A 26,966-nucleotide genomic window follows, 5' to 3' on the forward strand; every position below is an offset into this window, starting at 1 on the left:
CATATCTATTCATTAAGAGACTATGCAGTTTGATCTCTCACTCCAGGTCTGTTGTTTTCTTACTTGCTTATAGAACAAGCATTATGATTATGTAATTCCCCATTAACCCAGGACATACTTGAAAACAAGAGAAATCTCAATGTATCCATCCTGGTAAAAATTTTCATAAATAAATAAATAGTTAACACTTTAGTTTTGTATTAATATTGTCATATGCGATTTTAATGTGTTATTTAATGTCTATCAAATTATGTAGATATTTTTGGATGTCTGTCTCTTCATCTGCCTGCCCTTCCAAACGCTTGTCTGTCTGTTTGTCTGCACCCTTGTCTGTCTGCATTTCATCAGTTTATCTGAGCAGGGATTTGTTTTTATTGTAAGTCATTCAATTATTTCATGCTATTTATAAAACCAGCTAAAGCAGAATTGCATCCTTTAAGATTACCACCTACGATTTAATTAACACAGGCAAATCAGGTAAAATATAAAAATACATTAATACATAAAAGAACAAAATGTGTAAATCTTTATTATTTTTAATCAGAAAAACAACCAACATTGACAAAAAAGCTCATTCAGTGACCTAAATAATAGGCAGGAACAAAGTGTTCCAACATTAGGGTCTATCTGTCTGTATGTCTGTCTGCCTGTCTGTCTCTATCTATCTATCTATCTATCTATTTATTTATCTATCTATCGATCTGTCTGTCTGTCTGTCTGTCTGTAGGCCTACCTGTCTGTCTCTATCTATCTATCTATCTATCTATCTATCTATCTATCTATCTATCTATCTATCTATCTATCTATCTGTCTGTCTGTCTGTCTGTCTGTCTGTCTGTCTGTCTGTCTGTCTGTCTGTCTGTCTGTCTTTCTGTCTGTCTATCATCTATGTATCTCATTGTGGTTTAGTGTTAGCATAGATCATATAACATGATCTGTTTTTAAAATTCAAATTGATACTTACTCCCTCTCTCTCTCTCTCTCGCATGAATATGTAGTTAAAGAAATATTGTTTACAAAAACATTTCCAGACAACACCTTTTTGTCTGCAGAGGCTAAACCCTGTTAGATTCTAAAACAGTATGTACCTTCTTGGTTTCGGTATTAAATTACCAAGCATTTGGCATTTTATGTAAAATGTTCTTTATTATGGCTTTCTCATACCGACAGCATGAGTCACCATCAAACCAGAACAGTTTTTGGCTAAGCTGCATGATGAAGTGTTCTGGATGCACAGAAAATGTAATCCAGACTCTAAGCAGCATGCATTCCCAAGGGTTACCTTAAAAACAGCATAAAAAAAATCAAAATAAACAAGTTATAGCACATTTCGAAAATTTATTACATATGCAAAATATGTAAAAAATAAATAAAAATACACATACGCTATCATGGTACTCACAGTCAATCAATCTCCCAATCAATCATCCAGTAACAGTTATTTTTCTTTCAAGTAATTGTACATATGCTGTATCCAAGAAATATAAGCTCTTGTCCCAAAGTGTTCACCATGTGCTGCCTCCTAAACAAAATTACATATTTCAGTGTTATAGTGTACTTTTCTGTAACAAAAGCTAAAAATATATAATGGATATTTGGCTAAGCAGAAATTTTACTCCGTTAACCCTTCAGTAAGGCAAATACCGTATATACTCGAGTATAAGTCGAGTTTTTCGGCACATTTTTTGTGCTGAAAAACCCCAACTCGACTTATACTCGAGTCAATGTCTGTATTATGGCAATTTACATTACATAATACAGACTGGGGGCTGGCAGAGAGCATTTACTTACCTCTCCCACAGCTCCTGTCAGTTCCCTCCTCCTCCGCGCCGGTCCGGTCTGCTTCCTCTGCAAGTCCCAGTGTAAGTCTCGCGAGAGCCGCGGGGTCATAGCGTTGCCACGGGTTACCGTGGCAATGCTCCGTGCGGCCGCGAGACTTACACTGGGACTTGCAGAGGAAGCATACTGGACCGGCACGGAGGAGGAGGGAGCTGACAGGAGCTGCAGGAGAGGTAAGAGCTTCCTGCCAGCCCCCTCCTACAGCCCATCCGCTGGACCACCAGGGAGTGAGAGCCCCCCTCCCTGCCATGTATCAAGCAGGGAGGGGGGACGAAAAAATAAATAAAAATGTAATAATAAAATATTAATAATAAAAAATAATAAAAATATTACTAATAAAACAACAAAATAATAATATTAAAATAATAATATGAAAAATAATAATAAAAATGCCCACCCCCACCAAGGCTCTGCATCACACTTTGCATCACACACACATACTGCATTCATGCACACACTGCATTCATACACACACTGCATTCATACACACACACTGCACTCATACACACACTGCATACATACACACACTGCACTCATACACACACACTGCATTCATACACACACTGCACTTATACACACACACACTGCATTCATACACACACACACTGCACTCATACACACACTGCACTCATACACACACTGCATTCATACACCCACACTGCATTCATACACACACTGCATACATACACACACTGCATACATACACACACTGCATACATACACACACTGCACTCATACACACACACTGCATTCATACACACACTGCATTCATACACACACACTGCATTCATACACACACACACTGCATTCATTATATACACACACACTGTAAATAAATATTCAATTAATATAATTTTTATAGGATCTAATTTTATTTAGAAATTTACCAGTAGCTGCTGCATTTCCCACCCTAGTCTTATACTTGAGTCAATACGTTTTCCCAGTTTTTTGGGGTAAAATTAGGGGTCTCGGTTTATATTCGGGTCGGCTACCGAGTATATACGGTACCTTAAATCAAGTGAACTATGATAAAGAGTTAAACATTAAAGGGTTTCTCAATATTGGAAATGAAATGTTATTTTAAAAGAAAATTCCCTAAAGAAATAGAAAAATAATATGGAAAATATGGACACATCGATGTGGGTCCTATCTTACCTATCTGGTCAGTCACATATGTAGTAAGTGCCGTCACATGACATCTGAGTTAGCTCATTCACTAATTTATCAGACAGCACTACTAAGCTTATTCATACATCCCAAGTAACAACGTTGCTCTCTTGTCATGGGGGCAGTATTTCTCTCTAGCCTACAGCGACCGGCGCCAGTTGGTACTTACACTAGCCAGTTAAGCGTGATAATACCACTTATTCAATATGAGCATGTTACCAATCACTTACTATCAGCCTGTTATATTCTATGCTAGAATTGAGAAGCGTAAGTCAATCGTTACACACCTTCTATAGCACAGTCAGTTGTCAAGCTACACAACCGTTCATGCACACGCAATGACTTACAACACACTACTGTTTCTCATCTTTTACTTCAAAATGGGCACAGCTACTCATGCCATGCAATTGTAATTCTCTGTCTCTGAAAACTGGCAACAGCTGTTGTGGCATTGCTAGACTAAATGTTATTTGTCTCATCAATGCACGAATTAAAATAAAGAATTGAAAATATGGACACGTTTACATAGTAATCCTAAATGTAATGTATAGCGCTAATAACCCTTATTTCACCTCATCATGCTTACATATAAATAACATTGGTCATTTTATGCTATGTTTTATAATGTACAACTCAAATACTGACCTCTTATTTTTATTCTCCAAACCTCCAAACCTCCAAATATATTTTATAATGAATGATATTGAGAATTCCTTAACATGTATATAACATTTTTTTGTGTGAAAATATACTCTTTTTGAACGTTTTTAGCTTTTGTGCAAATCCCCAGTCATTTCATTATCAGACTTTAGCTCAGCCAAATAAAAGAATAATTTGGTTAATCAGGAACTTCTTATTCTAGTACATGTAGCCTGAAGTGTTGGAAATGTTTAAAGTGGCTCTGTCATTCTCCCAACCACCACCACCCCCGCCCAAGAAAAATGTAGTATTTCAGCAAGATAAAATCTTTATGAAATACTCACATTGACTGCGTTATTATTATTAGCTTTTACATCATGCCAAAATATTTAGCAGCACTTTACAATTATAAAAAAGGAATATTTGAAGTAGGCTCTGTTACACAAGCTTGCAATCTATGAGTATTTGAGGTAGGCATACATGTATACTTCAAATACGTGTAGGTGTCCAGGGACACTTACTGGGGAGGTAGTCACCTGTCTTGAACCGGAGGTTCTTGTTTCTAACACAGTGATGTTATTACTGCTCTAACCAACTAATATATCATTTCATGGAAATTTGAATGCAATCAGAAGATATCATAACAGAAAGTAAGGGCTACTTTGCTTGACAAAACGTGACGAAAGACGGAGCTACCGCTATCGAGTTTTGCAAAGTAAACCAGCCATTGGTAGTAATGGCTGTGGGGAAAATGTATGGGGGCTCCTTTGGTATTGTGGATTTCGCAATAAACTTCAATATTGTGCTCTCCCACATCCCAGAACACCTCACACCAAGCGGCAATGTTACCACGGAGAGTATTTGCAAAATATGCAAAGACTTGGTCCGTTAACCCAGCACTGCAAGAATCGAAGTGCAGAATGAACAATATATGTTTAACTCTCAATGCAAATTTAGAAATGTGACAGTTTGTCTTAGATTTGGTAGATCTTACCGATATATCTGTTAAACTGGCGATACGTGTGCACAGGGTGTAGTGGGGGTGAGGGGCTTGCAAGAAGAATTGAAAGTTGGTTGCGCCAAGCCTCATCTCTGCTCAGTGCAAGGGTTCCTGGGACATGCAGTTCAGTTATTGGTTTTCTACTTATGAAAGCAGTTATCTAAACTACAACTCCCATTGTACTTGAGACACAACTATAATATTAAACGGAGGGCTAAAAAAGGAGCTGTGACATCAAGTAAAGCAGGAGGGACAAAACAAGCAAGCTTAATATGTACAATGCTGTAAATGTTTAAATAAATAAATACATTTAAAATTACAGCAATTATTTAGTCCAAAAGCCATATAAGTATACACATTGTTGTTGTTGTTGTTTTTTTTTTTGTTGTTGTTATTTTTATTTTTTTTGAACACTGAGTTCACAAAAATCACTTACACTCAACTGTAATTGTTTCTAAATGTGACCTTTGTGTTAGCTTATATCTACGGTGTGCTATGTGGTGTGACAGCTCGCATCTAGAAAGCATTTATCATTGCTTCCAATCCCTTAAAGTTTGGTTATACTCTAAAATTATTATAGAAACAAAACACGAGAATTTTGATTAACGCATTCTTTTTTTTTTTTTCTGCTAAATTTTACATGGCCAATTGCTGGTACAATATATGCTAACTCTGGTAGTTTGTTTTATTTAATACATGTGAAGTTAGATTAATTTGTTATATGTAAAGTCTGGTGTCTATTAACAGGCACAACACAATATTTCAAATTTAAAGGGACATGTCAAACACTAGCAGGGCAAAACTTAAATAGTGGCTAAAGGAGCAGCACCTTTAGGTCCTTGCTCTGTAATAGCTCCAAGCAGCTGCATATAGCTGATATTTATTTTCTCAAATTTATTTGTATTGTTAAAACTACAACATTTCTGCTGACTGGCAGCTTGTGGGACTCTGTATATTCTCTAACATATTTTATTCAAGACTGAAGTGACAGGAACCCCCCTAGTAGAAGTGAAATGAGAGTTAAGCATTGTGAGAAGTAACAGTTCGTTGTTGTTTTGTGTATGTGTGTTTGTGTGTTTGTGCGTTCGTGCGTGCTAGCGTGCGTGTGTGTATGTGTGTATGTAATACTTGGAAGTCATATATTATAGTTTAATGAGTAGAAATACAGATGTGAGGTGTTATATCAAGTCTTGTGATCATAAAATAACATTGCTCGTAGTGCATGTTTTGGCTGTTTCAATGTTTAAAAGCTTTTTGGTGTTTGCATGATGGAAGTGGAGCTTCATATTGTGCCATCTGAAATCTTTGTTGAGCACACATGAACGTGGTGGTTGGTAGCAAGGATCACAGCCTAGCTATTTAATATTATGTGTATGCCAATGTAAAGCCCTGCTTAACCACATCAGCTAGTTCAGCATTCCTGTGGCATCTGTCTTGTATTTTCATTTGGCAGTTCCAAGCTTTAGCGGAGACTGAAAAGAAAAGAAATTAGTATTTTGTCACTTTACATCTTTAATTTAGCGAAACTGGTGATTTAAATTTCCTTTTCCAAATGCGGTCATCGTTGAATTCAAAATATTACAGATTTGTTCAAAGGCACACCCACGAAAAAACACAAGCGATTAACGATAAGTCTGCCTTTTTTGTTATATTATTTTTCGTAAACTGTTCCTGAAGGCATTATTAAGGGAATAAATGTAAAATTACAGCATGTATTTTGTCTTGAAGAAAACAATTGCAAGGTCACATCCAGGTGGTACCTTTACTCCACAAGATTACAGTTCCAGAACTGTGATGAGAGAGAAGATTATATGCACATGTGGTGGAGATGCCCCCTGATCTGCTCCTTTCAATTCTTGTGGAAAATTCTAAAATCTAAAATACAAACTGAACCATAGATGGCTCTATTAAACATAGACTACAGAAGACTTAGGCTTACTCTGTCAAATCATAGCTGTATTTTTATACAGTAAATTGTTCAGCTGCCAGATTATACTGAGAAACTCCAGCAACACATATGCACCTTTATGTACATCAATTGTAGATATGAACATTTGGGAAATAATTTGAATGGAGAAAATGACTACTTTTCTACAAGGTAATGCATGCTTTTGCCTTTTTCCAACCTGTAGTTTTCAATTCTGACTTAATCTGGACAGAACGCAGACAGTGGAAAGGAAAAGAAAACAGTTCAAATATGTAGCTTAGATATTGATTATTTTAAAAGATGTCCGAGTTGTGTTTTAATATCAGACTTAGATTTTCAGTTTGTTTGTTTTTTGTCTATCATCTATCAGCTCCAACCCAATTTGACTACAAATGTGGAACATCAAAAGACACGTAGCACTAAAACCACTGCAATGTTCTGTAGAGTACCCTCCAATGATATACTGTGTTTTTTTTTGTCCCTATTGCACACAGTTTGGGTGTGTTTGTATTAATATTATTATAGGGTTGACCACTTAAAAGGCTTAAATGTTTTTTTTGTTTTTTTATTCTTTGTACTGGTAATAATACCTAGATGTTGGAATTCGCATCGTTGCTAGTGTTCAACTGTGAACCGTTATTGTTTTTATTTAGCTAGAGGTTTTCTCATCCGTTTCCCATCAGTCAGTGTGTCATGGAGTCTGCATCATGTAAAATTGACAGGTGGCTTCTATTGCAGAGCATATGTAATGTTCTGAAGATTGAGGCTTCTAGTCTGGAAGCAACTATTGGAGACAAGTATCTACATGTGTGATCCTAGGCTTAAGTGATCATATTGACATTAAACATTTCCGTGTGGTTCTAGCAGAGCCTAATGCATATATACAATCTGGTTTTATATATAAGTGCCAACATGAAAAATAGATAATGAATCAAGTGATATAAATATATGGTATTTTTGGTTTACATGTTCCCTTATATGTTCTCATAAATATTACTCAATATCATTGTTTAAAACTGTAGCAGACATCCTGAACAATCCTGATTTTGACACTACAGTCCTGATTTCGGGGTCTTGTGCCACTGTCCTGATTTTGCTCCCTGGTTCCCTGCATCCTCAGGCAGCACAGCACAGCAAGCGCATTATTAGAAGTGCTTGTGCTGTGAATGGGCACTAAGACCCTGTAGAGAGTGCTTCAGCAGCACTCTCTGCAAGGTCCTGTAGGTTGGGGTTGGTCAGCCCTGAACCTTAAGTGGGTAGGCCTATGACTTTTTTGGGCGGACCCACCCATTAACCCATTATGGACAACAATAGTGACGCAAGTTGCGTTAGTGGTGACGCTCCACTCAGAGCATGCCCACCCTCCCCAATCTCATACCACTCAATGTTGGGAGATGTGCTACAAACGTATGTATAAAACCCTGTGCCCCATGGGGCAGAAGGAGGCAGAGTCCCTCCAATTTAACTTATCTTTATTTTGATTTAAATGGGACTGACAGTACCTATACACATAATGGCTTTACCACTCCCCTTGGAAAATTGTCTGCGGAGACCTCTGCTCCCCTCAAAAAATGTGCTTTCATTAACCTAAATCTACATCAGATGTACTGGGTCTCTTGGATTTCATATAAAGCATATCTACCTTCTTAAGAGTATTCACATATAGTGCGCAAATGTATTTAATATATGTACACACAATTGTAAGTAAACATAATACCACCAGAAGGATACCTTGGGTTTTGTAGATTGGCTATGTGGCATTGCCTAAAGCAGGGAGAGAATTCCACGATCACCCCATGTTTTACCAAGTTAATTGCCCAGGAGCCCTGCAACCTAGTTCTTTAGACTTTTTTTAGACTGGAAAACAAATTGAAGCAAGATCCATAATAAAACACATGAAAACGATTCTCTTCTGTAAGAGAATCCAGATGTCAAAACACACACTGCCACAGTCTAAATTTCTTTATTTCGTTCTACTGTGGCATGCATAGTCGTTCACGAATGGCTTTACAGTTCCCATCCAACTTTCATTATTTATACTATGCATAAATGCATTATTAGTCTCGAGCAGTATCATGGACATATAATGTTCAGTGTTTGTTTCTGTAAAGACTTATTGAATTATATAGCCCTTAGAATAGACTGCATTTGGGACTTTGGTATCTGCATGTAATAAAGTTCTAGGGACAGTAACGAGAGTTGACTTTTCTAGATATTTCCTTCTGCTCTGTTGGGTCTGGTTATCCACAAACTTAATGGCTTCTGTTAACCTACAAGCGTCACTACATTCTACTTCACATTGTATGTTGTCCAATTAGATTTGACACTGTAAACGTTATTATGACATATGTACAAAATCTCTGCATGACTTGATAAATTACCAAAAAATAAAGTAAAGTAAGCCACCAATATAGGCCTCCATGTAATAACTTTTTCCAATGATTCAATCTTTCCAATTGATTTATGTACAAAAATTCCCATAGACGTTAATGGTGGCTTCTGTAGATAAATTAATTGGAATGTTTTTCTAACAGTATTGAATCATTTGGAAAGCTTATTAAATCAAGGCAATGCTTAGTGAAAGCTGGTTTTCTTTGACCCTTCCTGTCCTAAAGTGCAAAATATACCTACATGTGCTATAGCAGTTGGGTTCTTGCACATAAATAAAACTATTATTTTTATTTAGATGTGTTCTAAGTAGAGGAATCTAAAAAAATAAATATGTAAAATATAAAACTGTTTCGTTTTCACTTATTGCATAGAAAATGAGTTAGAAAATCCAAAGTAATTAAAAGTAAAAAGTATATAAAAAATTTAAGCAGATTAGTATTTTATACTACAGTTCACACTAAATAGGGCCCTCAATTGCTGTACAGTATTTGTTTTTAAAATTTTGTATTGTCTCTAATATATTGTACCTTTTGACTTTTATTTGTACCAATTGTACCCGTGTACAAAACACTGAAGAATGTGTTGGCACTTTATAAATGTGAAGGCTTGGCCTGCAGTTGTGGGAGGGACATGTTTCCCTATTTAAACCCACTACTCACCTTCCACTGTCTCGTTCGTGCTTTAGCGATTTGCATGTCCCCACCCTCCACTCCCTCTATCTATACCTTTTCATTACACCTCATGGGTGGGCCCTCTTTTATTTACAGGCCTACCGCATCGTCGGTTCCGGCACACCACAGCCGACTTTTTCTTATCCTAAGCTATGCTTCTCTTTGTACGGCCTTTTTCTGCCCCTAACACAAATAAAGTATAATAATACTAATAATAATATGCGCAGAGCAGGTGTTTGTGGACGATGTAGTTCAATTAACAGTTTTTTTAAGTAAGAGAGCTGCTGTGTCTTCTGAGGATGCGGACTGTGTTATTATTGAAACAGAAAGGGAATTGTGGAAGGTGGGACAAGGGAGGCTGGGTTAAAGTAGATAACTTTAAATGTGATAACTATACAAAATTAGTCAAGCAAAATATTGTATATTATTTACCTAATTATTTAGTTAAATTGCTATAAATTCCACAAAAGTTGTGCTGGTGCCTGGAGTCTTATATAATAATCTTCTGATTATGTGCAGCATCTCCTTAAGAAACACACCCAGCGTCCAGCTTCAAGCATACTTTAATTGCTGTGACTGGTCGAAAATTGATTCAATAAATGAATCTAATTGTTTCCAAAGTCCTTAGAGGCTGTCACTTTGATAACCACTAGAAAGTGCACAAATTGCAAAATGTAAACAGTGCTGTTTCTCAGATATTTGTCAGGCCTCAGGCAGCTGCTCACAATGCTGCTTAATGTAACAATCCAATATAAATACATAAATAAACAATGCAGTGAATACCCGATTGACAGTGGAAAAAAAGTCTGTGTGCTTTGGGGAATTTAATTTACTTTATCTTAATTGCAATTGTAGAATTGGTAATTGAGTTATTTTTAAATCGAAGAATGGATCGTCAAACTAACACCATGAACATGGGCCTTGATTTAATAGTTTTGAATTAATCTTTGCAATGATTTATCTACAGAAATCAAGTCCATGGGAATTTATGTACCTTGTGTGTCACTTTACCCCACTCCCTCTAGCATGTAAGCTCATTGAGCAGGGCCCTCAACTCCCTCTGTTCCTGTGCGTCAAACTTGTCTGGTTACAACTACATGTTTGTTAGTTCACCCATTGTAAAGTGCTATGGAATTTGTTGGCGCTAAATAAATATTATAATAATAATATAATAATAATAATAATAATAATAATAATAAAAACATTTAAGGAAAAGATTGAAAAAACGTATCTATTAATATAAAATCGAGGTCCTAATTTAGTTCACTGTAAAGTATTAAAAAAATCTAGCTTTAGTGGTTACGGTGCCAGAACTACCCTGGTTCCCACCATTGTAAGAAGTCACACTGTTTCAGAATGGCTTAACTTCATAAAGGTGTCCACCGGGTGCTGCTCTCCGTCACCATGTCCCTAGAGCCAGAAGTTCCTCAGTAGAAACGTGCATCACTCCAGTCCTAAAAGCTTCAAATTAGGGTATAGTTCATTGGCCGAGTATGATCAGATGTAGTGGTAATGGAGGTGGGGAACGGCACCAAGCAGACTACAAGTAAGAATTCAAATCATGCAAAAACTATTTTACTCCTTACAATAGGGTGTTGCCAGAGCACTCAAGGCACTATAACCCCTTCAGAAGGCTTGGAGTGATCCTTCAATGATTTCTGGTTAAATCAATGAAGTATACAGTACCACTTGACTTTTTTAAATCTGTTTATACTTTTTTTTTTTCCAAGCAATCCAAATCCTCATCAACTGCTTTTTCTGACTGGTGTTACAAACGATGTAATTAATCTGCCAATTGATTTTCCAAGTGTGGTGCCTGCTTTTGCCATGGATGATCAGTTAAGGAGTACTCTGTGTCCGTGTTATTTCAAGTTTACTTCACTTTGAAATATGGCTGTCTCCATTTTTACGAGAATTGCATTTCCCAATAGCATTCTTTGCCTTCTATTCATCTTAGATAATTTTTTGTAATCAACGTGAATTTTAAAGAGTATATCTCACTATAATTAATTGAAAGTGCTTTGGATTTAATTTTTTTTTCTAAAACTTTTCATGCCCCGTCTAACATTTATCAATATCAATGAAGCATGTCTCTTACCATTAAAAAAAGTTAGAGATGTCAGTTTATGATCTTCCCTCTATCTCTTTTCTATAACGATTAATATGTTTTGTGCATTTAAAAAAACTCCCCACAGTGACAATGCATAATGGGTCTCACATTGAATTGTAGACAATTGAAAACTTCACTTAACTCAGCTATAATCTCAGCTTGGATATGTCAGCCTAACAGAGTTATTCACGAAATGTCTAACTGCACCAATTCAAAATACGAGAGGCAAAATTCAAGCAATTTAGAAAACAAATTCCCTACTCTTGGCTATTTTAACCTCAATTTTGCCATTTGAATTTTCATTTTCCAAAATCTGAGGTTTTGTAAATATTCTTGTGAATTTGGAGTTTGGTTCTCTGTTGACTATATTTCAAAGTTTAGTGAATAAAATAAGTTCTTCCCCCCCCCCCCTGTTTAATTATAGTGAATTCAAAATTGAATAACAATATTAAAGCCAAAAACTAATGCATTGGAGATTATTTTTCAAATGATCTAGTTTTTTCTTTACTTTGAAAATTTTGGTTTTCAGTGGTTTTGAAAAGGTCAGAATCTGCTCTTTCAAACAAAAGCTTTCTTGTTCATCTACATAGTGATAGAAGGTAGACTTGCTCACGGTGAATTAATTCAGTTCTGCCCAACTATATACAGTGTATATATATATATATTACATAAGTTTCAGGGTCATCTTAATTAAAAGTACCGTGGTATGGACAGATTCCAGCCAATTAAGTAATTCCACTTTTCATCAACTTTTATCTTTTATTCTTAGAAAACTGAATGCTTGAAATGGTTTAAGTGTAGATTAAATTTAGACAAAATGCATGTAAATCACATCTTACTGGTGGTCTAATGTTCTGGTGACCATGCTTCCCAGTGTATTATGGGAATTCATTACACTAAACGTAGACAGAAAGCAGCTGGTTCCTTTATCCTTATCAGGAGCAAGACATCTACAGTCCATCACACACTTAACGCAAACAAGCAAGTTCTGTCTTTCATGGCTTCTTCTGAAAGGCTGTTAAACAAATAGCCAAGCATATAAAAAAAACAATGTGCAAATAACCTAAGCCTGTATCTTTCAGAAACTTTTGAATATCTGAAGAGTACATAAACATTACATGTAAAATAGGACATTTGTTTAGGTTTGAATGAATGAGTGGGTTGGGATGTCCTGCAAGTAAATCTTTTGTTTGCTTTTAAGAAACTGAAAAAAAATAAAAACGTCCAGTGATTCCATATAAAATAGGAAATTTGTATTCCGTCATTGAAAGACGCTGATATATAAACATATCAAAGGCTGTTTTATTCCACCTCATCTGTATGTCAATTACATCCAATGACTGAATAACGCTTTTCAGCGAGCTCTTGGCAGATACATGCTACTGAGCCTGCAAATTTGGATTGTGTTTACTACACTTGATTAAGTCTATCTGAAACCACAAACAAGTAAAAAAAACTACTCAGTTTTGACATTTTTCTGTTACATTTTAAGAAATATAATATTTTGCAACTTGCAATGTTCAAAATTGCATGTCAGGAAAGTATGTTGAGCAAAGTGATAACACACACACACACACACACACACATTTGTGTGTTTGTGTGCACATACTTTTGCAGTTTTAAGCCATTCCCTTTCTAGTGTTTTCTCTTGAAAAAGAAAGCATAATATTTAGCGGGTGAATGGATAGATAGTGTGACGGACTGCCTGGCACCCCGACTGGGTACCTCCGTCAATCGCTACTTCCTTGTACTTGCACTGGAACACCATAACACTGTAAACCCCACAAACCACTGCAGCTTGGTTGGGGTCTCGCTGGTCTTGCTGAGAGAGTAAAAATGTATGCACGATTACATTGGCTCTCAGGTCCAGGACACTCCTATACAGAATAGGTCAATCCCTCCCCTATGTCTGGGAGATAATTGAGTCAGCACTGTATTAAATTATCTCCAGGCAGAGAAAACATACATTTTTACAAAACCCCCAAAATACTTATAAACACACAAAATCCCCACAACAGTTACATCCCCTGATATCCCTGATCTGGGTGATCTGCATATCAAAAAGATCACCCAGACCGGTTCAGGGGTTCAGGAATTTCCTGGAAGTCATAATTAGACCGACCGCACGCATGGTCCATAGAATCGCAGCTAAGTGCCCCTGGGGACCGACCGGGAACCGCATTTTGCATAAAACAGCCATTTTTGCACATGTATACTATTATTTTTATTATTACTGTAGTACTTGAGACCTGTGGGCAGGGGTTTATTTAAAAGAATATATATATTTATTTATTTATGCAATTCAAAATTAAATCCAACCCAGGTATGTATAGGATTGGTAGACAAGGTTTTTGTGGATAAACATTCAGTATCTATATTTGTTTTGTGTGTGTGTTAAGATACAAAACAGGAAAGAAAACAAACAAACAAAAAACAGGGCTTTCCATGGCATCTGAAGCCTGACCTTTTTTCAGTTTTACAGGTAGATTGTTGAAGATTGTCATTACATAATCTGTCCACTGCCATACATCCTTGGGGTGACTAAAAGGGGATCTTTGGATGCTTAATGCTTAAAGTGTTACCAACATGGCTATATAGGGGCCAATTCTGTTAAAAGTAAATATATTATTAATTTTTTTGCTGTTTTCACTCCTCGTATTTTTACAGTTTTATTGAGTGAATTATTCTGTGTCTCTTGTAGGTGGAAATAACTCTTCAGGACATCAATGATAACCCTCCAGTGTTTCCTACGGACATACTTGATCTCACAGTGGAGGAAAATATCGGAGATGGCTCTAAAATCATGCAACTGACTGCTACAGATGCTGATGAGGTAGATAATATACTTTATAGTATTGTGTTTTTAAACTCTGTTGAACCATATTGCTAATAAGACTACTTCAGTGGTTCCGATACATCACAAACAAAGTATAACGGCAACTTATAGGAGAATTATCACTTATATGAAGTACACCATGGTATAAAACATTGGAAATCACAGATCATTTGTGTTAAACGTTTTCACGAAGCACTCTGTGATCTTTTACATTTTTATTAAAGGACCACTCTAGTGCCAGGAAAGCATACTCGTTTTCCTGGCACTAGAGTGCCCTGAGGGTGCCCCCACCCTCAGGGACCCCCTCCCGCCCGGCTCTGGAAAGGGGAAAGGGGTTAAAACTTACCTTTTTCCAGCGCTGGGCGGAGAGCTCTCCTCCTGCTCTCCTCCTCCGATCCGCCTCTTCTCCTCCCCGTCGGCTGAATGCGCACGCGCGGCAAGAGCTGCGCGCGCATTCAGCCGGTCACATAGGAAAGCATTCATAATGCTTTCCTATGGACGCTGGCGTGCTCTCACTGTGAAAATCACAGTGAGAAGCACGCAAGCGCCTCTAGCGGCTGTCAATGAGACAGCCACTAGAGGACATAGGGGGAAGGCTTAACCCATTCATAAACATAGCAGTTTCTCTGAAACTGCTATGTTTATGAAAAAATGGGTTAACCCTAGAAGGACCTGGCACCCAGACCACCTCATTAAGCTGAAGTGGTCTGGGTGCCTAGAGTGGTCCTTTAAAGATTTAGCAAATTACATCACAATCTAGTACATTTCAGGCATAGCCATTGCACGCATTGCAAAGGGTATTGAATTTTATTTGTTATGTACGGCAGAACAGTAATGATTAATATTTTATTTTAAATATATTTCTTTTGCGTCACCTTCTTTTCGCGTCTTATTAGTGTTAAAGTAAACTATACTTATGCAAATAAATTTTTAATTTAACAAAAATAGTTAAGATATATTACCAATTACATTGTCTGATTCTCATCTTTGTTTTGGACGATTCAGGTTTCATCCATGTGGTATTTAAGTTTGGACCATCTATGTCCATGCAATCATTTCAGGAAAAACAATTAAAAAGAACCAAAATGGTGTGAAAATTAGGAAATCAGTGTACTGAAAAATATACACTTAATAAAGTATATATTTTGCAGTACACTTATAGGCGTGTTTTCATTCACAAACCAAGTAAGATGAAGTAATCAGTTGAGGAAAGAAAGTGGGAGCATAAAAAAAAAATCTGTCTGTCTATCTATCTGTCTGTCTGTTTGTCTAGCTATCTATATATATAACATATGTTATATAAAACTCAATAGTATAGAACACATGGATACTCTAGCCCGCTCCATCCCCCCTCTCCCTCCCCCCCCTATTTTCTCCTCCCCAGTTGTAAATACCTCCATATAACTACACACCCCTTCCTATCTCACTGGAGATTCTTGGCTGATATCAGCATATCTAATGGCTAGTGTAGGACTCACCTATTGAGGCTTGCCTTGACGTGGCTGGTGAGCTTATATATTCAAATTGCCATTGGAATAAAACTAAAGAGCCTCCATTTTGTTTAAATGCACATGGGGATTTAGGCCAGAGCGCAGGTAACGTTCTCTTTGTTTTTACCTCCATATAACTGTTCAATCCCATTCTCTGTTCTTCAGGCCTCACTCAACTCAGTGAAAGACTGCATTTTTTCTCCCCACCCTCCCCTCCTCCCGCCCTCCCAGGCTCCCCCCTAAATATATAGCATGCTCCTCCAGCTGTTTGAGATTCTCACCCAATTACCTCTTCATTCCCCTAACATCTTACCAATAGCTGCTTCGCTGTTAACTCGTTCAGCCATCACCTCCAAACTTCCCCTGCTACCTCTTGTCTCAAATCCCCATGGTTTCCTTTAGATTGTAAGCTCACGGGCCATCTAGCCAAGCACTTTGTATAAAAGAGCTCCAATGTCTAGATATCAGCTTACGGGCAAGGCTCTCTTACCTCATGTATTTGTCTGTGTATATTGTACGTTTCTCCACTAATTGTACAGCGCTGCGGAATCTGTTGGCGCTTTATAAATAGCAATAATAATAATAATAATAATAAAAAAAAACAAAAAACATTTTTAACTCTTTTTTTTTCTTTTGTTGGTCACTTCTTCTTGATCTGTGAATAAAATCAACATTTAGTGGCTGCCACCTAGACACCAATTTTTTTTTTTTCCGTCAGCCATGTTGTTTGTTAACACCATGGACAAAACTTCAAATTACAAAACAAACAAAATTATTTATCCTTTGTCCATTTTCTTTGTATAATAATTTATGCATATTGCATTTCTGGGTTTGTGATTTTGAAAAGTCCCTGCAATAATTATTTTGTATGTGTATTTCTGCCGGCTTTTTGTGTAGCATATTTAATTTGAAACTAGGCAAAGGCTTTTCTTGCATGTGACCCTTAAAGTACACAGGGTAACATTGAGAGCTACAGAGATTTTGGGGTATGTTGACGAGTGTTTTGTAGTAGTAAACTCATGCGAGCTGGAATGTCGTTATTAGTTGTTTATAGCTGTATGTTTCCACCTTTCCATCAGTGTAGTAACTTAACTAGTAAAGCCATTGACCGTGAGGAGTACAGGCAGCTGAGACAAGAGATGTCATTGTAGACAAAGACATCAAAAATTGTTTAAATTAGACTTAAATGCATTGTTACAGCAGATTCCCAATGGAGAGGCATTCAATTTACTTTTTCATGTTCACTTGGTCCTATCTCCTGAAGGAATTGTAGCAGAAATCCCCCCAAGGGTAAACAGAGTGCTTTTAACTAGATGTCCATGGGGGCATAATGTACTACATAAAATCACACATAACCTACACTTTGATTCAGATGCATCCTTCAGATTAGCTCAACCCTCATTTGAAATCGTTGTGGCAGATGAGCAGGTGTCTCAGCTCCATACAACAAACAACAAACCTTCTAGTAGCAAATACCACAAAAAAGTAACAATAAAACTAAAGTGAACCACTGTGGTGTCATTGCAACACTTTACTATTAATGAGGTAGTTAACACAAAAATTGCAAACAAAATTATTAGGATCAATGATCAGTTCTTCTTATATTCCAGTTGGTTTGTGGTCATCAAGATCTGCTTAATATTTATTTGCATTTCAGATTATATTGCATATAACGCTCGGACTGCTTTCCGGTCTCACCTGGTATATGAACATTTTATTTAACTAAGTTAAAACGTTTGCTTTTGTAGCTGGATTTTATTAAAAATAAAGAATGTGGTCAGTTGAGAGATGCTAAATTTCCGAAGAATGTTTTTTTTTTTTTTTTTTTTATCTAAAATATTGGTCAGTGTGATGTATGTCTAAATATCTGGTGAACATGTGTTAAACGCAAATATTCATATTGGAAATCCGATATTTCATTGAGATGACTTAAAGTCTCTTCTGAATTAGTTTTTCACTATTTTATTTACATTTCAGTGTAGAGAGAAATAGTAGAAAAGAAGGATAGACAGATGCGCAGACCACTATTATATAGCAAGGACTGCACTTCACAAAATTATCTCTCTATTACTGTGTAAATACCTTGATATATTTCTTATAATATTTATTTCTTCTACTTTCCATTTCTTTCTCTCTCTCTGAATCTGTACCTTCATCTATCTATTGATTTTCATCCATTTCCCTCTCTCTTAATTATCACCTATTTCTTTCTTTTTTCTGTCTCTCTCTCTCTAAATCTATCTCTTTATGACTATCGCTCAACTGCTATTCTTTCATTCATTGCGCTATCTCTCATGATTAAATGGTTGCTATAACTCTTGGTCCATAATCATTCATAAGCTTAATTATGCCCTACTGGGCACTACTAACCAGGTTTCTGCCTTATTTAATAAAAGAAAGAAAAAAGGAATGGAGGAGAGGTCCTCCTTGCTTCTTTCTACTCCCCGTCTAATGTCACGCCGTGTCCTACGCGGTCCAATCAAACATTTCTTAATTAAGCATTTGATTGGACCTTATACCCTGGTTCACAGTACATGTGTACCTGAGCTGGAGTGTGGAGGGAGTGGAGGGAGTGAGTGAAGAGGTAGAGAGGGAAGACTTGCTTTTAATGTATAAAAAGTTCTAAATTGATGGAAGCAGATAGGAATAGCAGGGAGTGCAGGTGAGAGGGGACTTTGAAGCTTCTCTTTGCAAGTGCGTTCCCAGGGCTGTCTGCATGGTTAGAAGCTAATTACACCATTTGCCTGGTAGTGCGTGGTAAATTTTGCACAGACTTGACATTAGACAGTCCAGAACTGACTATACTGCTGCCTAAGTCATGTGTTCCCGGGGTGCAACTAGCAAAACTGCAAATTACTCTTAATGTGCAGTGTTTCTAAAAGCAGAAGTGGTATCAGTGGTTGGTGTAACCCGTTAAAGGACCACGCCAAGCACCATGGCCACTTCAGTGATTTGAAGTGGTCATAGTGCCTAGAGTTTTTATGTGCAGCATTTTCTTTCGTTGTGCGATACTGCACATACAGCCAAGAGAACCTTGACTGACTGAGATGTAAGTCAACCTCTGGCAGCGTGATGGCCTGTTATCAGCCAGAACATAGAGAACAGGAGACCAGGAGCCAGGCGGGGACACAAGTAAGGGGGGAACTCTTACTAAATGGTTTGGCACATTACTGGGAAACAAGAAACCAGGTAAAGGTACTCCTAGCTGTAATGGTCACGATGCTTGGATTAACCCTTTTACACTTCTTTCTTTTTCTCCCTGAATTCATAGATCCCCCCCCCCCCCGCCCTCTATCTCTTTCTCTCAATCAATTATCATCACTTTCTTTCTCTTTATCTCTCTCTTTGTGTATCCCTTAATCTCTCTGTCTTTCTTTATTGTCATCTCTTCATTCTCCCTTTCTCTTTGAATTTACCCACCTGTCCCTCTATCTCTCTCCCTATCTCTCTTAATTAGACATACAATAATTATGAGAAGAGATATCAAACATCGTGCTTATCGCACTTTCAAAAGGTATCTTCCCTTCCTACTGATGGATCATAATTCTACACTGTGCTAGTAAAATACAAAGCATCGGCCATAAATCAAGATTTTCTTAAATGTTCTATTGCAGAGTCAAATGGAATCTTTTAAACATATATAGTAAAAAAAATTGAAATCACATTTCTCATTTTCTCCACTACATTTTTTGGAAAGTTTCAACACCTGGACTGCTTCAGCTGGGTATTGTGTGGAATATTTATTTGTATATGTTGAAGAGATTACAATGTAAGGGAATTCCTCTGAGCACACAATCTTTCCTGAAACTCACAGTTCTGCATTTCTGATTTACCCTTTGCAAAAAGTTCCTTGAATAAAATATTACCCTAGTGAAATGACATAATTTATCAACATGCTTAAAACAGGGTTAATGATTCATAGCATAATGAGGAGAAAACAGCTAACACATGTTTACATGCTTCATGCTCTATGTATATCACTGGTGGCTTATGTGTCAAATGAAGTGTTTGTGTTGATGCAGATTTTATTGGGTCCAAGTAACCGGAATGTCATCAGTCTGACATTTCTACCAAAGTATTTCAAATTTCTAGCTATAGCAAAGAGTAATTGCTTCACTGAATATGAATTACTGTTACATATCGCTCTTTTTTTCTGGTGGAGCTTTTGCTATCTAAGTATTTTTCATTTTTATGCCATGATTTTTTTGTGTAAAATACTAGTATTGTATTGACCCCTTCACTGCCGAGTTATTTTAATTGAAACATTGCATAACATTTATTTGGGATGTGGGGCGCATAGCTTGGTAATTCATGCATTAGAGTTTGTCGCAAAACTAGGTAATACAAATATACAAAAATAAGTCCGGCACTCAAACTCCTACTACTCCTGGTTGGTAGCAATGACTATATTACACATCAGCCCCAATACACAATAAAAAACAAAGAAAAAAGTTACTTGGGCTCACCTGTCATGTCAAGACTAACTTTAAAAAAAAAAAAAACTAGGTAAGGTTATACAGTTTGAGCAGGATATCACTTCACTTATTTTTGGAAAACATAGAAGAATGGGCAGCTAAGTGCCAGATCTGAGTTTATGTAGATAAATGTAAGGTTATGCATTTTTATGTGAGGAATGCACAAGCAATTTCTACCCTAAATGTCACTGAGTTAGGGAAAACAGTAAATGAGGAGGACCTTCCAATAGTTGTACAACAGACTAAACAACGTGCAAGGTCCCAGGTAGTATTTGTTATGCATTACAAGGGGTATTACCTTTATTAACTTATTTACTAAACAATGACTTCTACCTGACTTCAGAAATTGAAAAGGTGTCTTTTGCTTTTTGGTGTGACTAACATAATAGTATAAATTAAATAATAATAAAAAACCAGTCAAGAGAAGTTTTTACATTGTCTCACTTTCACTCACATTGTGTTGGAGATGTGAATTAAAAAGAAAAAAAATTGTCAAAGCCATTAGAGTCTTACTGACTAATTTTCTTATTCCCACATACTTATTTATTGAGTTGTGGGTTAATGTATGCAATAGTGGGTGCAACAACGATCACAAATCATGTCTCCATATCATGTGTAGTGAGCTGATGGCCTTTCAAAACTACCAGAATTCACCACAAATGCCAATTAACCTGGATAATCTGTCTGTCTGGTCCATTCAACTCCCTTATCACATGTGCATGTTTAAAGGGACACTATAGTCACCTGAACAACTTCAGCTTAATGAAGCAGTTTTGGTGTATAGAACATGCCCCTGCAGCCTCACTGCTCAATCCTCTGCCATTTGGGAGTTAAATCCCTTTGTTTATGAACCCTAGTCACACCTCCCTGCATGTGACTTGCACAGCCTTCCATAAACACTTCCTGTATAGAGAGCCCTATTTAGGCTTTCTTTATTGCAAGTTCTGTTTAATTAAGATTTTCTTATCCCCTGCTATGTTAATAGCTTGCTAGACCCTACAAGAGCCTCCTGTATGATTGAGATACAATTATTTAAGGCAAATTACATCTGTTTGAAAGTGAAACCTGTTTTTTTTTCATGCAGGCTCTGTCAATCATAGCCAGGGGAGGTGTGGCTAGGGCTGCATAAATAGAAATAAAGTGATTTAACTCCTAAATGACAGTGAAATTGCAGGGGAATGATCTATACACTAAAACTGCTTTATTTAGCTAAAGTAATTTAGGTGACTATAGTGTTCCTTTAATGTAGGTTAATGTGCATATTATTGGGTTGGTGGAATTCAGCAAAAGAGCATATCCTGCCCTTGCTTCTGTTCTGTTCTGCCCTCCTAAGTGATTAAATGGGGATAACTAAATTATATTCCAGAAGGTCCTCAATCCTGTGATGTCTTATATGTCAACCATCCCTATCTTAAAGAAACACTCCAAACACCATATCCACTATAGCGTGTTTACTTTTAAATTGTTTGACTTCTTCTTAGGGTCTCTAGGTGCCTCTACATCTGACAGATAGACAGAATCTACTCCTGCTGAGGAGCTTCCATTAGCTCTCTTGAGCTAAGTCCTGCAGTGCACAGCTAGCTTGTTGGCTGAGATTGCCAACTAATCGCTCTCGGTTTAGAAGCTAAACTGTGGCTTAGCTCAGACAGAGTGCTTCTGGCTCTCTGTCAGCTGTAGTGGAAGCTGGGAGCTGCACCTGGAACACCTCAAGTAAGATGTCAATCCATTCTAAAATGGTTTGACTACTTCAAATGGCCATGTTGGTGCCAGGGCACTCCTTGATCCATAACCACTACATTGCACTGCAAAGGTTATGGTGCTTAGACATATATGATAGATGCTAACCAACATGGGTATTAGAATAATTAGAAAGTGTGTAGATTTGTTAAAGCTTTGTTAAAACTTGTTAAAGATAAGCAAAACACTATTTGCATATTGTCTTTTGTACTCAGGGAAGGGTATCTTAAATCTATCAGGTAATACCCCATTAGTTACATTGTTGCCTGCATCATCATTCTAGAACTGCAAAGTCTAATTAGTGACAGATACATAGAAAAACTTAATTTTTAGTTTTGAGAAGAGCATAATGTGATAATATGAGTACACTAACAGCCACAACTATAATGTTAATGATGAAAAGAATTGCTCTTTGTTAAACTTTCCGTCTTATTTTCCTTTACATTTGTTTGGTGGCCTTTATACATTTTGATGTTATTTTATTTCATTTTATAGGGTGCCAATGCTCTTGTTACATACACAATCATAAGTGGTGCAGATGACAGCTTCCGCATTGACCCAGAATCTGGAGACCTGATAGCTACAAGACGCCTTGATAGAGAGCGCCGCTCCAAATATTCCCTGCTAGTAAGGGCTGATGATGGTCTTCAGTCCTCTGATATGAGAATAAATATCACAATAAGTGATTTGAACGATCACATTCCAAAATTCTCAAGGGCTGTCTATTCTTTTGATGTAGCAGAAGATACCATTCCAGGTAAGAGAAATTTAAATGATCTCTCTCTCATTCTTTTCATCTAAATCTCCAAAAATGCTGCACAGAAATAATGGTAATTGTAGTTAAAATAAAAAAGTAGACAAAACAGAGGAAAACAATATATGTGTGAAATGTGAAAATGATCTACCTTCATGTTATATAAGGACCATAATCACTACAGCTCTTTATAGTGGATATAGGGCTAAAAGTCTTTGGGCATTCCACTCTCCCAGTATGTATTAAACTCATTGTGTGCTGTTGACAAAAAAATAGGGCATATCAGCTATTGCAGAAACTGACTTCTTCATTAGTCCATTTGTTTTTCAATAGCAGTGATAGGCTGACATCAAGTTCTTGTCCCTTAACTACTACAATGAGCTGCCCCTTCAATTATGGATGGATTTTAAATGAACAGTAGAAAAAAATCTGGTACATAATTGGGGGGGGGGGGAGGCTGGTGTGGAGAATACCTGCACAAATAGAGTTGTTAAACTACTCCGGTACACTTTGAATCAATAAGTGTTATTAATAAGAGGTACACAGTTGTACTTGACCCTTATATTACCACTATGGCATATTAAAACAGTGTCAGGTGGCCTTGTCATTCCCAAAGTTGCCTAGCATAATATTAATAATCCGTAAGCTAAAATAATAATAGCACATTGCAATTGTCTTCTATTAAAATGAAGCCGATTACATAAAGTTTCTACCAAGATGAAGGTTGTAGCCCAGACGATTACTCTGCGCATCTTTTTCTGTTTTTTTTTTTATCTTTTATGTCGCCTCCAATAACCATTACCACTACAAGACAACAACTGCACAGCATTATTGGATATTGTTTTATTTTTATTGCCATTTTTGGGGGAGGTGGGAGGGAGGGGGGGGACATCAAATTACACATAAATCTTATTTTCTGCTTTTTCTAAACTTTGTTCCCCCCTTGTGTGTTGGTGAAAGGTGTGTGAGTACAACATTAGTAATAGTCGCATTTGCTTATCAAACAGACAGTACTAGAATGCTCTAGCTAACATGTGAATGATTATGTAAGATAGAGTTGAGATAGAAGGATGTGATAGACCAAAGTTGAAGACAGATGAATTGTAGAGAAGTTGCTATCAGAAAGGTGGGAATGATGGATGGTAGATGGTATTGGGTGAGAGATGGAACAGATGAAATTATTGTGATGCAATACAATTATTGTGTTGCAAATGTAATCAATGTGTTTGTTTTAGATGGTTATTGCCGTCTGACTAACAGGGTTAATTTTAGTTTTTCATAACAGAGCACTATCACTATTTTTATTATGATGCATTTATTGTTTCTGTTTGTTGCCAGGTTCCATAGTAGCTGCAATATTAGCCACGGACGATGACTCCGGTGTTAATGGCGAAATCACCTACACAGTGAGCGATGACGATGAAGATGGCATGTTCTTTCTGAATCCCGTTACAGGAGTGTTTAATGTAACCCGTGCGTTGGATTATGAAATACAGCAGTATTATATTCTTACTGTGTGTGCAGACGATGGGGGAGGGCAATCCTCATGTGTAAGGGTATATTTCAACATTTTAGATATAAATGATAACCCTCCAGTCTTCAGTTTGAGTTCCTACAGCACGTCTGTGATGGAAAATGTACCTCGTGGATCAACAATTCTCACATTTAATGTCACAGATGCTGATGAAGGTATGTGCCGTTTTTATTGTATGAACATATAACAAAACACATTGCATGCAATAAATAGTGACAATGATATTTATGTTCATGTCCCAAGTTATTACAAAGGGCAGAGGCACCTAAAAATGAAAGGCTCATATATACTTCTTTCTTCTTTGCATATATACTGGCACATTTTCTACTCTCCAACAAGGATTTTGTTTCGGCAAGATTTATACGTTCTTTCTTTATGTATTTTTTCACGTTCTTATAAGTAATAATCCAAAGCAGATGAGTTTGGTGAGGTTATGACTTTCTTATTTATACCGTACATCTATCACTGCATTACATAAGTGTAACTCATTGTATAGTTAGACCTCTATTAAAAAGCATAGGTATAGAAAAAAAAATCGTGAGAAAACTATAGAGTTAGACCTCAATTAAAAAGCATAGATATGGAAAGAAAACCATCAGAGTTTTTGTATTAAAAGAGTAATTGGCCAACGATTTGATGTTTAAGGCTAAGATAACAGAACTTTAAAAATATTCAATTCGACTATCATTTTAAAACTTTGCTATGTTGATCTAAAATGTGTAGTTCCTTTGTCAATTTTCTGTTTAGTGAATAATCTTCAGTTTTCTTTACTAATCTGTGATTTTTCAGAAATAGGCAAGAAGTTTAATTCAGAATAACCATACTAGAACATCTCTCTCTCTCTCTCTGTAGATACCTATAGGAGTTATTTACTAAAAGCAAACTGTTGAATTCCTCCTTGAAAAAAAATAATAGAATTGGGAAAAAATATCTTGCTTAGCCAAGCTACAGAATGTGATAACCTCTGCAATTTTTTTCTCACTAGTCCACTAATCACAAAGTACAACTGGGAGCTTTGTCCATAGAACCTATATTATTATTATTATATTCTATGATAATTTCACATGCAATGAAATGCACCTGATAATGTATACAACTACATTCTCCCGTGAAGGTTTGTGCACAGTTTGGATTTGTAGTAAATGTGCCAAGGTGGTGGTTGACAGGACATATTTTCATATACAAGCCATTTCAGTTTTAAATTAATCTTTAATTCACTACCTGAAAAAACACAGTGTTTGGACATCATTGTCGTCATTGGAGCATGTTAAAGACATATGCCTAATTTGTCCATTTCTGCAGAATACATTAATATTAAATCAACCTAGGAGGCAAAAGCTGCAGTCAATTTGAAAACCTGAGTCTGCTTATTTACATTTTGCTGTATGGAGAAAACCCAGCATTGCATATCTACAATGTTCACACTAATTCTTCTTCCAGGGAACTTTTTGTTCAACAAACCTCAACTCGTATATTAACCTATTCACTTTCAGGCATGTAAAACAAGGATGCTTGGAAAAACGAACAAATATGCAGTTGTTGTTTTTTTTACTTTGTTTTGGGAAAATAAGCAGGGCTAAACTAGGAATAGTTGGGTTTTGATCAGTTAAATGTACATTTGCGGCCATAGCAGCCAACCTGCAAATAAATAGCAAAGTTTGAGAAATTTCTGAATTTGGCTATTTTACGTTCTGAAATTCTCTTGTTTTCTGTTTCTTTCAATTCCCATTCGAGTTATTAACCCTCAAAATGTTAGTGAATTTATGGTAATATATGGTTTCCTTTTTCTTTTCAATCTGTTTAAAAGGATAAGGAATATATATACACTCAAATCCAGTCAAGTGGAGCCTTCACTCCATGATCTGACTTTGGACATCCTCACACTTTGCATCCCAATATAAAAACATTTTGTTACTGCTTTCCTATGGGAAGGAATAAAGCAGGCACATTGCTTACCATGCGTGCTAGGTTCCCCCATCAGCGTGACTTTGAAGGAGTAGAAGACTGATCCAGCTCTGAGGGAATACAGTTACCTAACACTATAGTGTTCCTTTAAGCAGAGATGGGATAGTAGCAACGTGCTCCTACAAGTGTAACTAGTCAGCAAATTACAAATCATAGAGTTGTAGCTGAATCCTAAAGGCAAGCCATGTAAGTTGGTTAAATCAGCGATACTAGGATAGATACTCCCTATGTTTTATCTTGAAAACTTCTATAGGGAAAAAATCGTTGAGCTGTCAACAGTTACAAATGTCAAAATACATCATGTGCAGTAGCAGGATGCAGAATCCTTTGGAATCACTCCATACTAACCAGTGGGGATTAATAATACTGTCTCCCTACCCCTACAATCCCTGCGTGGTGGGATGTGGTTTAATATTGAATATTGAGTGTTA

The 26,966-nt window shown here is 36.7% G+C and overlaps 1 protein-coding gene across 1 annotated transcript in view; it reads left to right on the top strand.

The window, feature by feature from the left end:
* Nucleotides 1-26,966, top strand: part of FAT4 (FAT atypical cadherin 4) — a 215,263-nt gene that overhangs the window by 113,330 nt on the left and 74,967 nt on the right. Inside the window, exons 2-4 of the mRNA XM_063458418.1 lie at nucleotides 14,446-14,577; nucleotides 22,778-23,039; nucleotides 24,375-24,725. Of these exons, the coding sequence (XP_063314488.1) occupies nucleotides 14,446-14,577; nucleotides 22,778-23,039; nucleotides 24,375-24,725 (745 nt within the window). The remainder of the gene's footprint in view (nucleotides 1-14,445; nucleotides 14,578-22,777; nucleotides 23,040-24,374; nucleotides 24,726-26,966) is intronic.

Source organism: Pelobates fuscus, chromosome 6, assembly GCF_036172605.1.
Source record: "Pelobates fuscus isolate aPelFus1 chromosome 6, aPelFus1.pri, whole genome shotgun sequence".
Taxonomy (NCBI): Eukaryota; Metazoa; Chordata; class Amphibia; order Anura; family Pelobatidae; genus Pelobates; species Pelobates fuscus.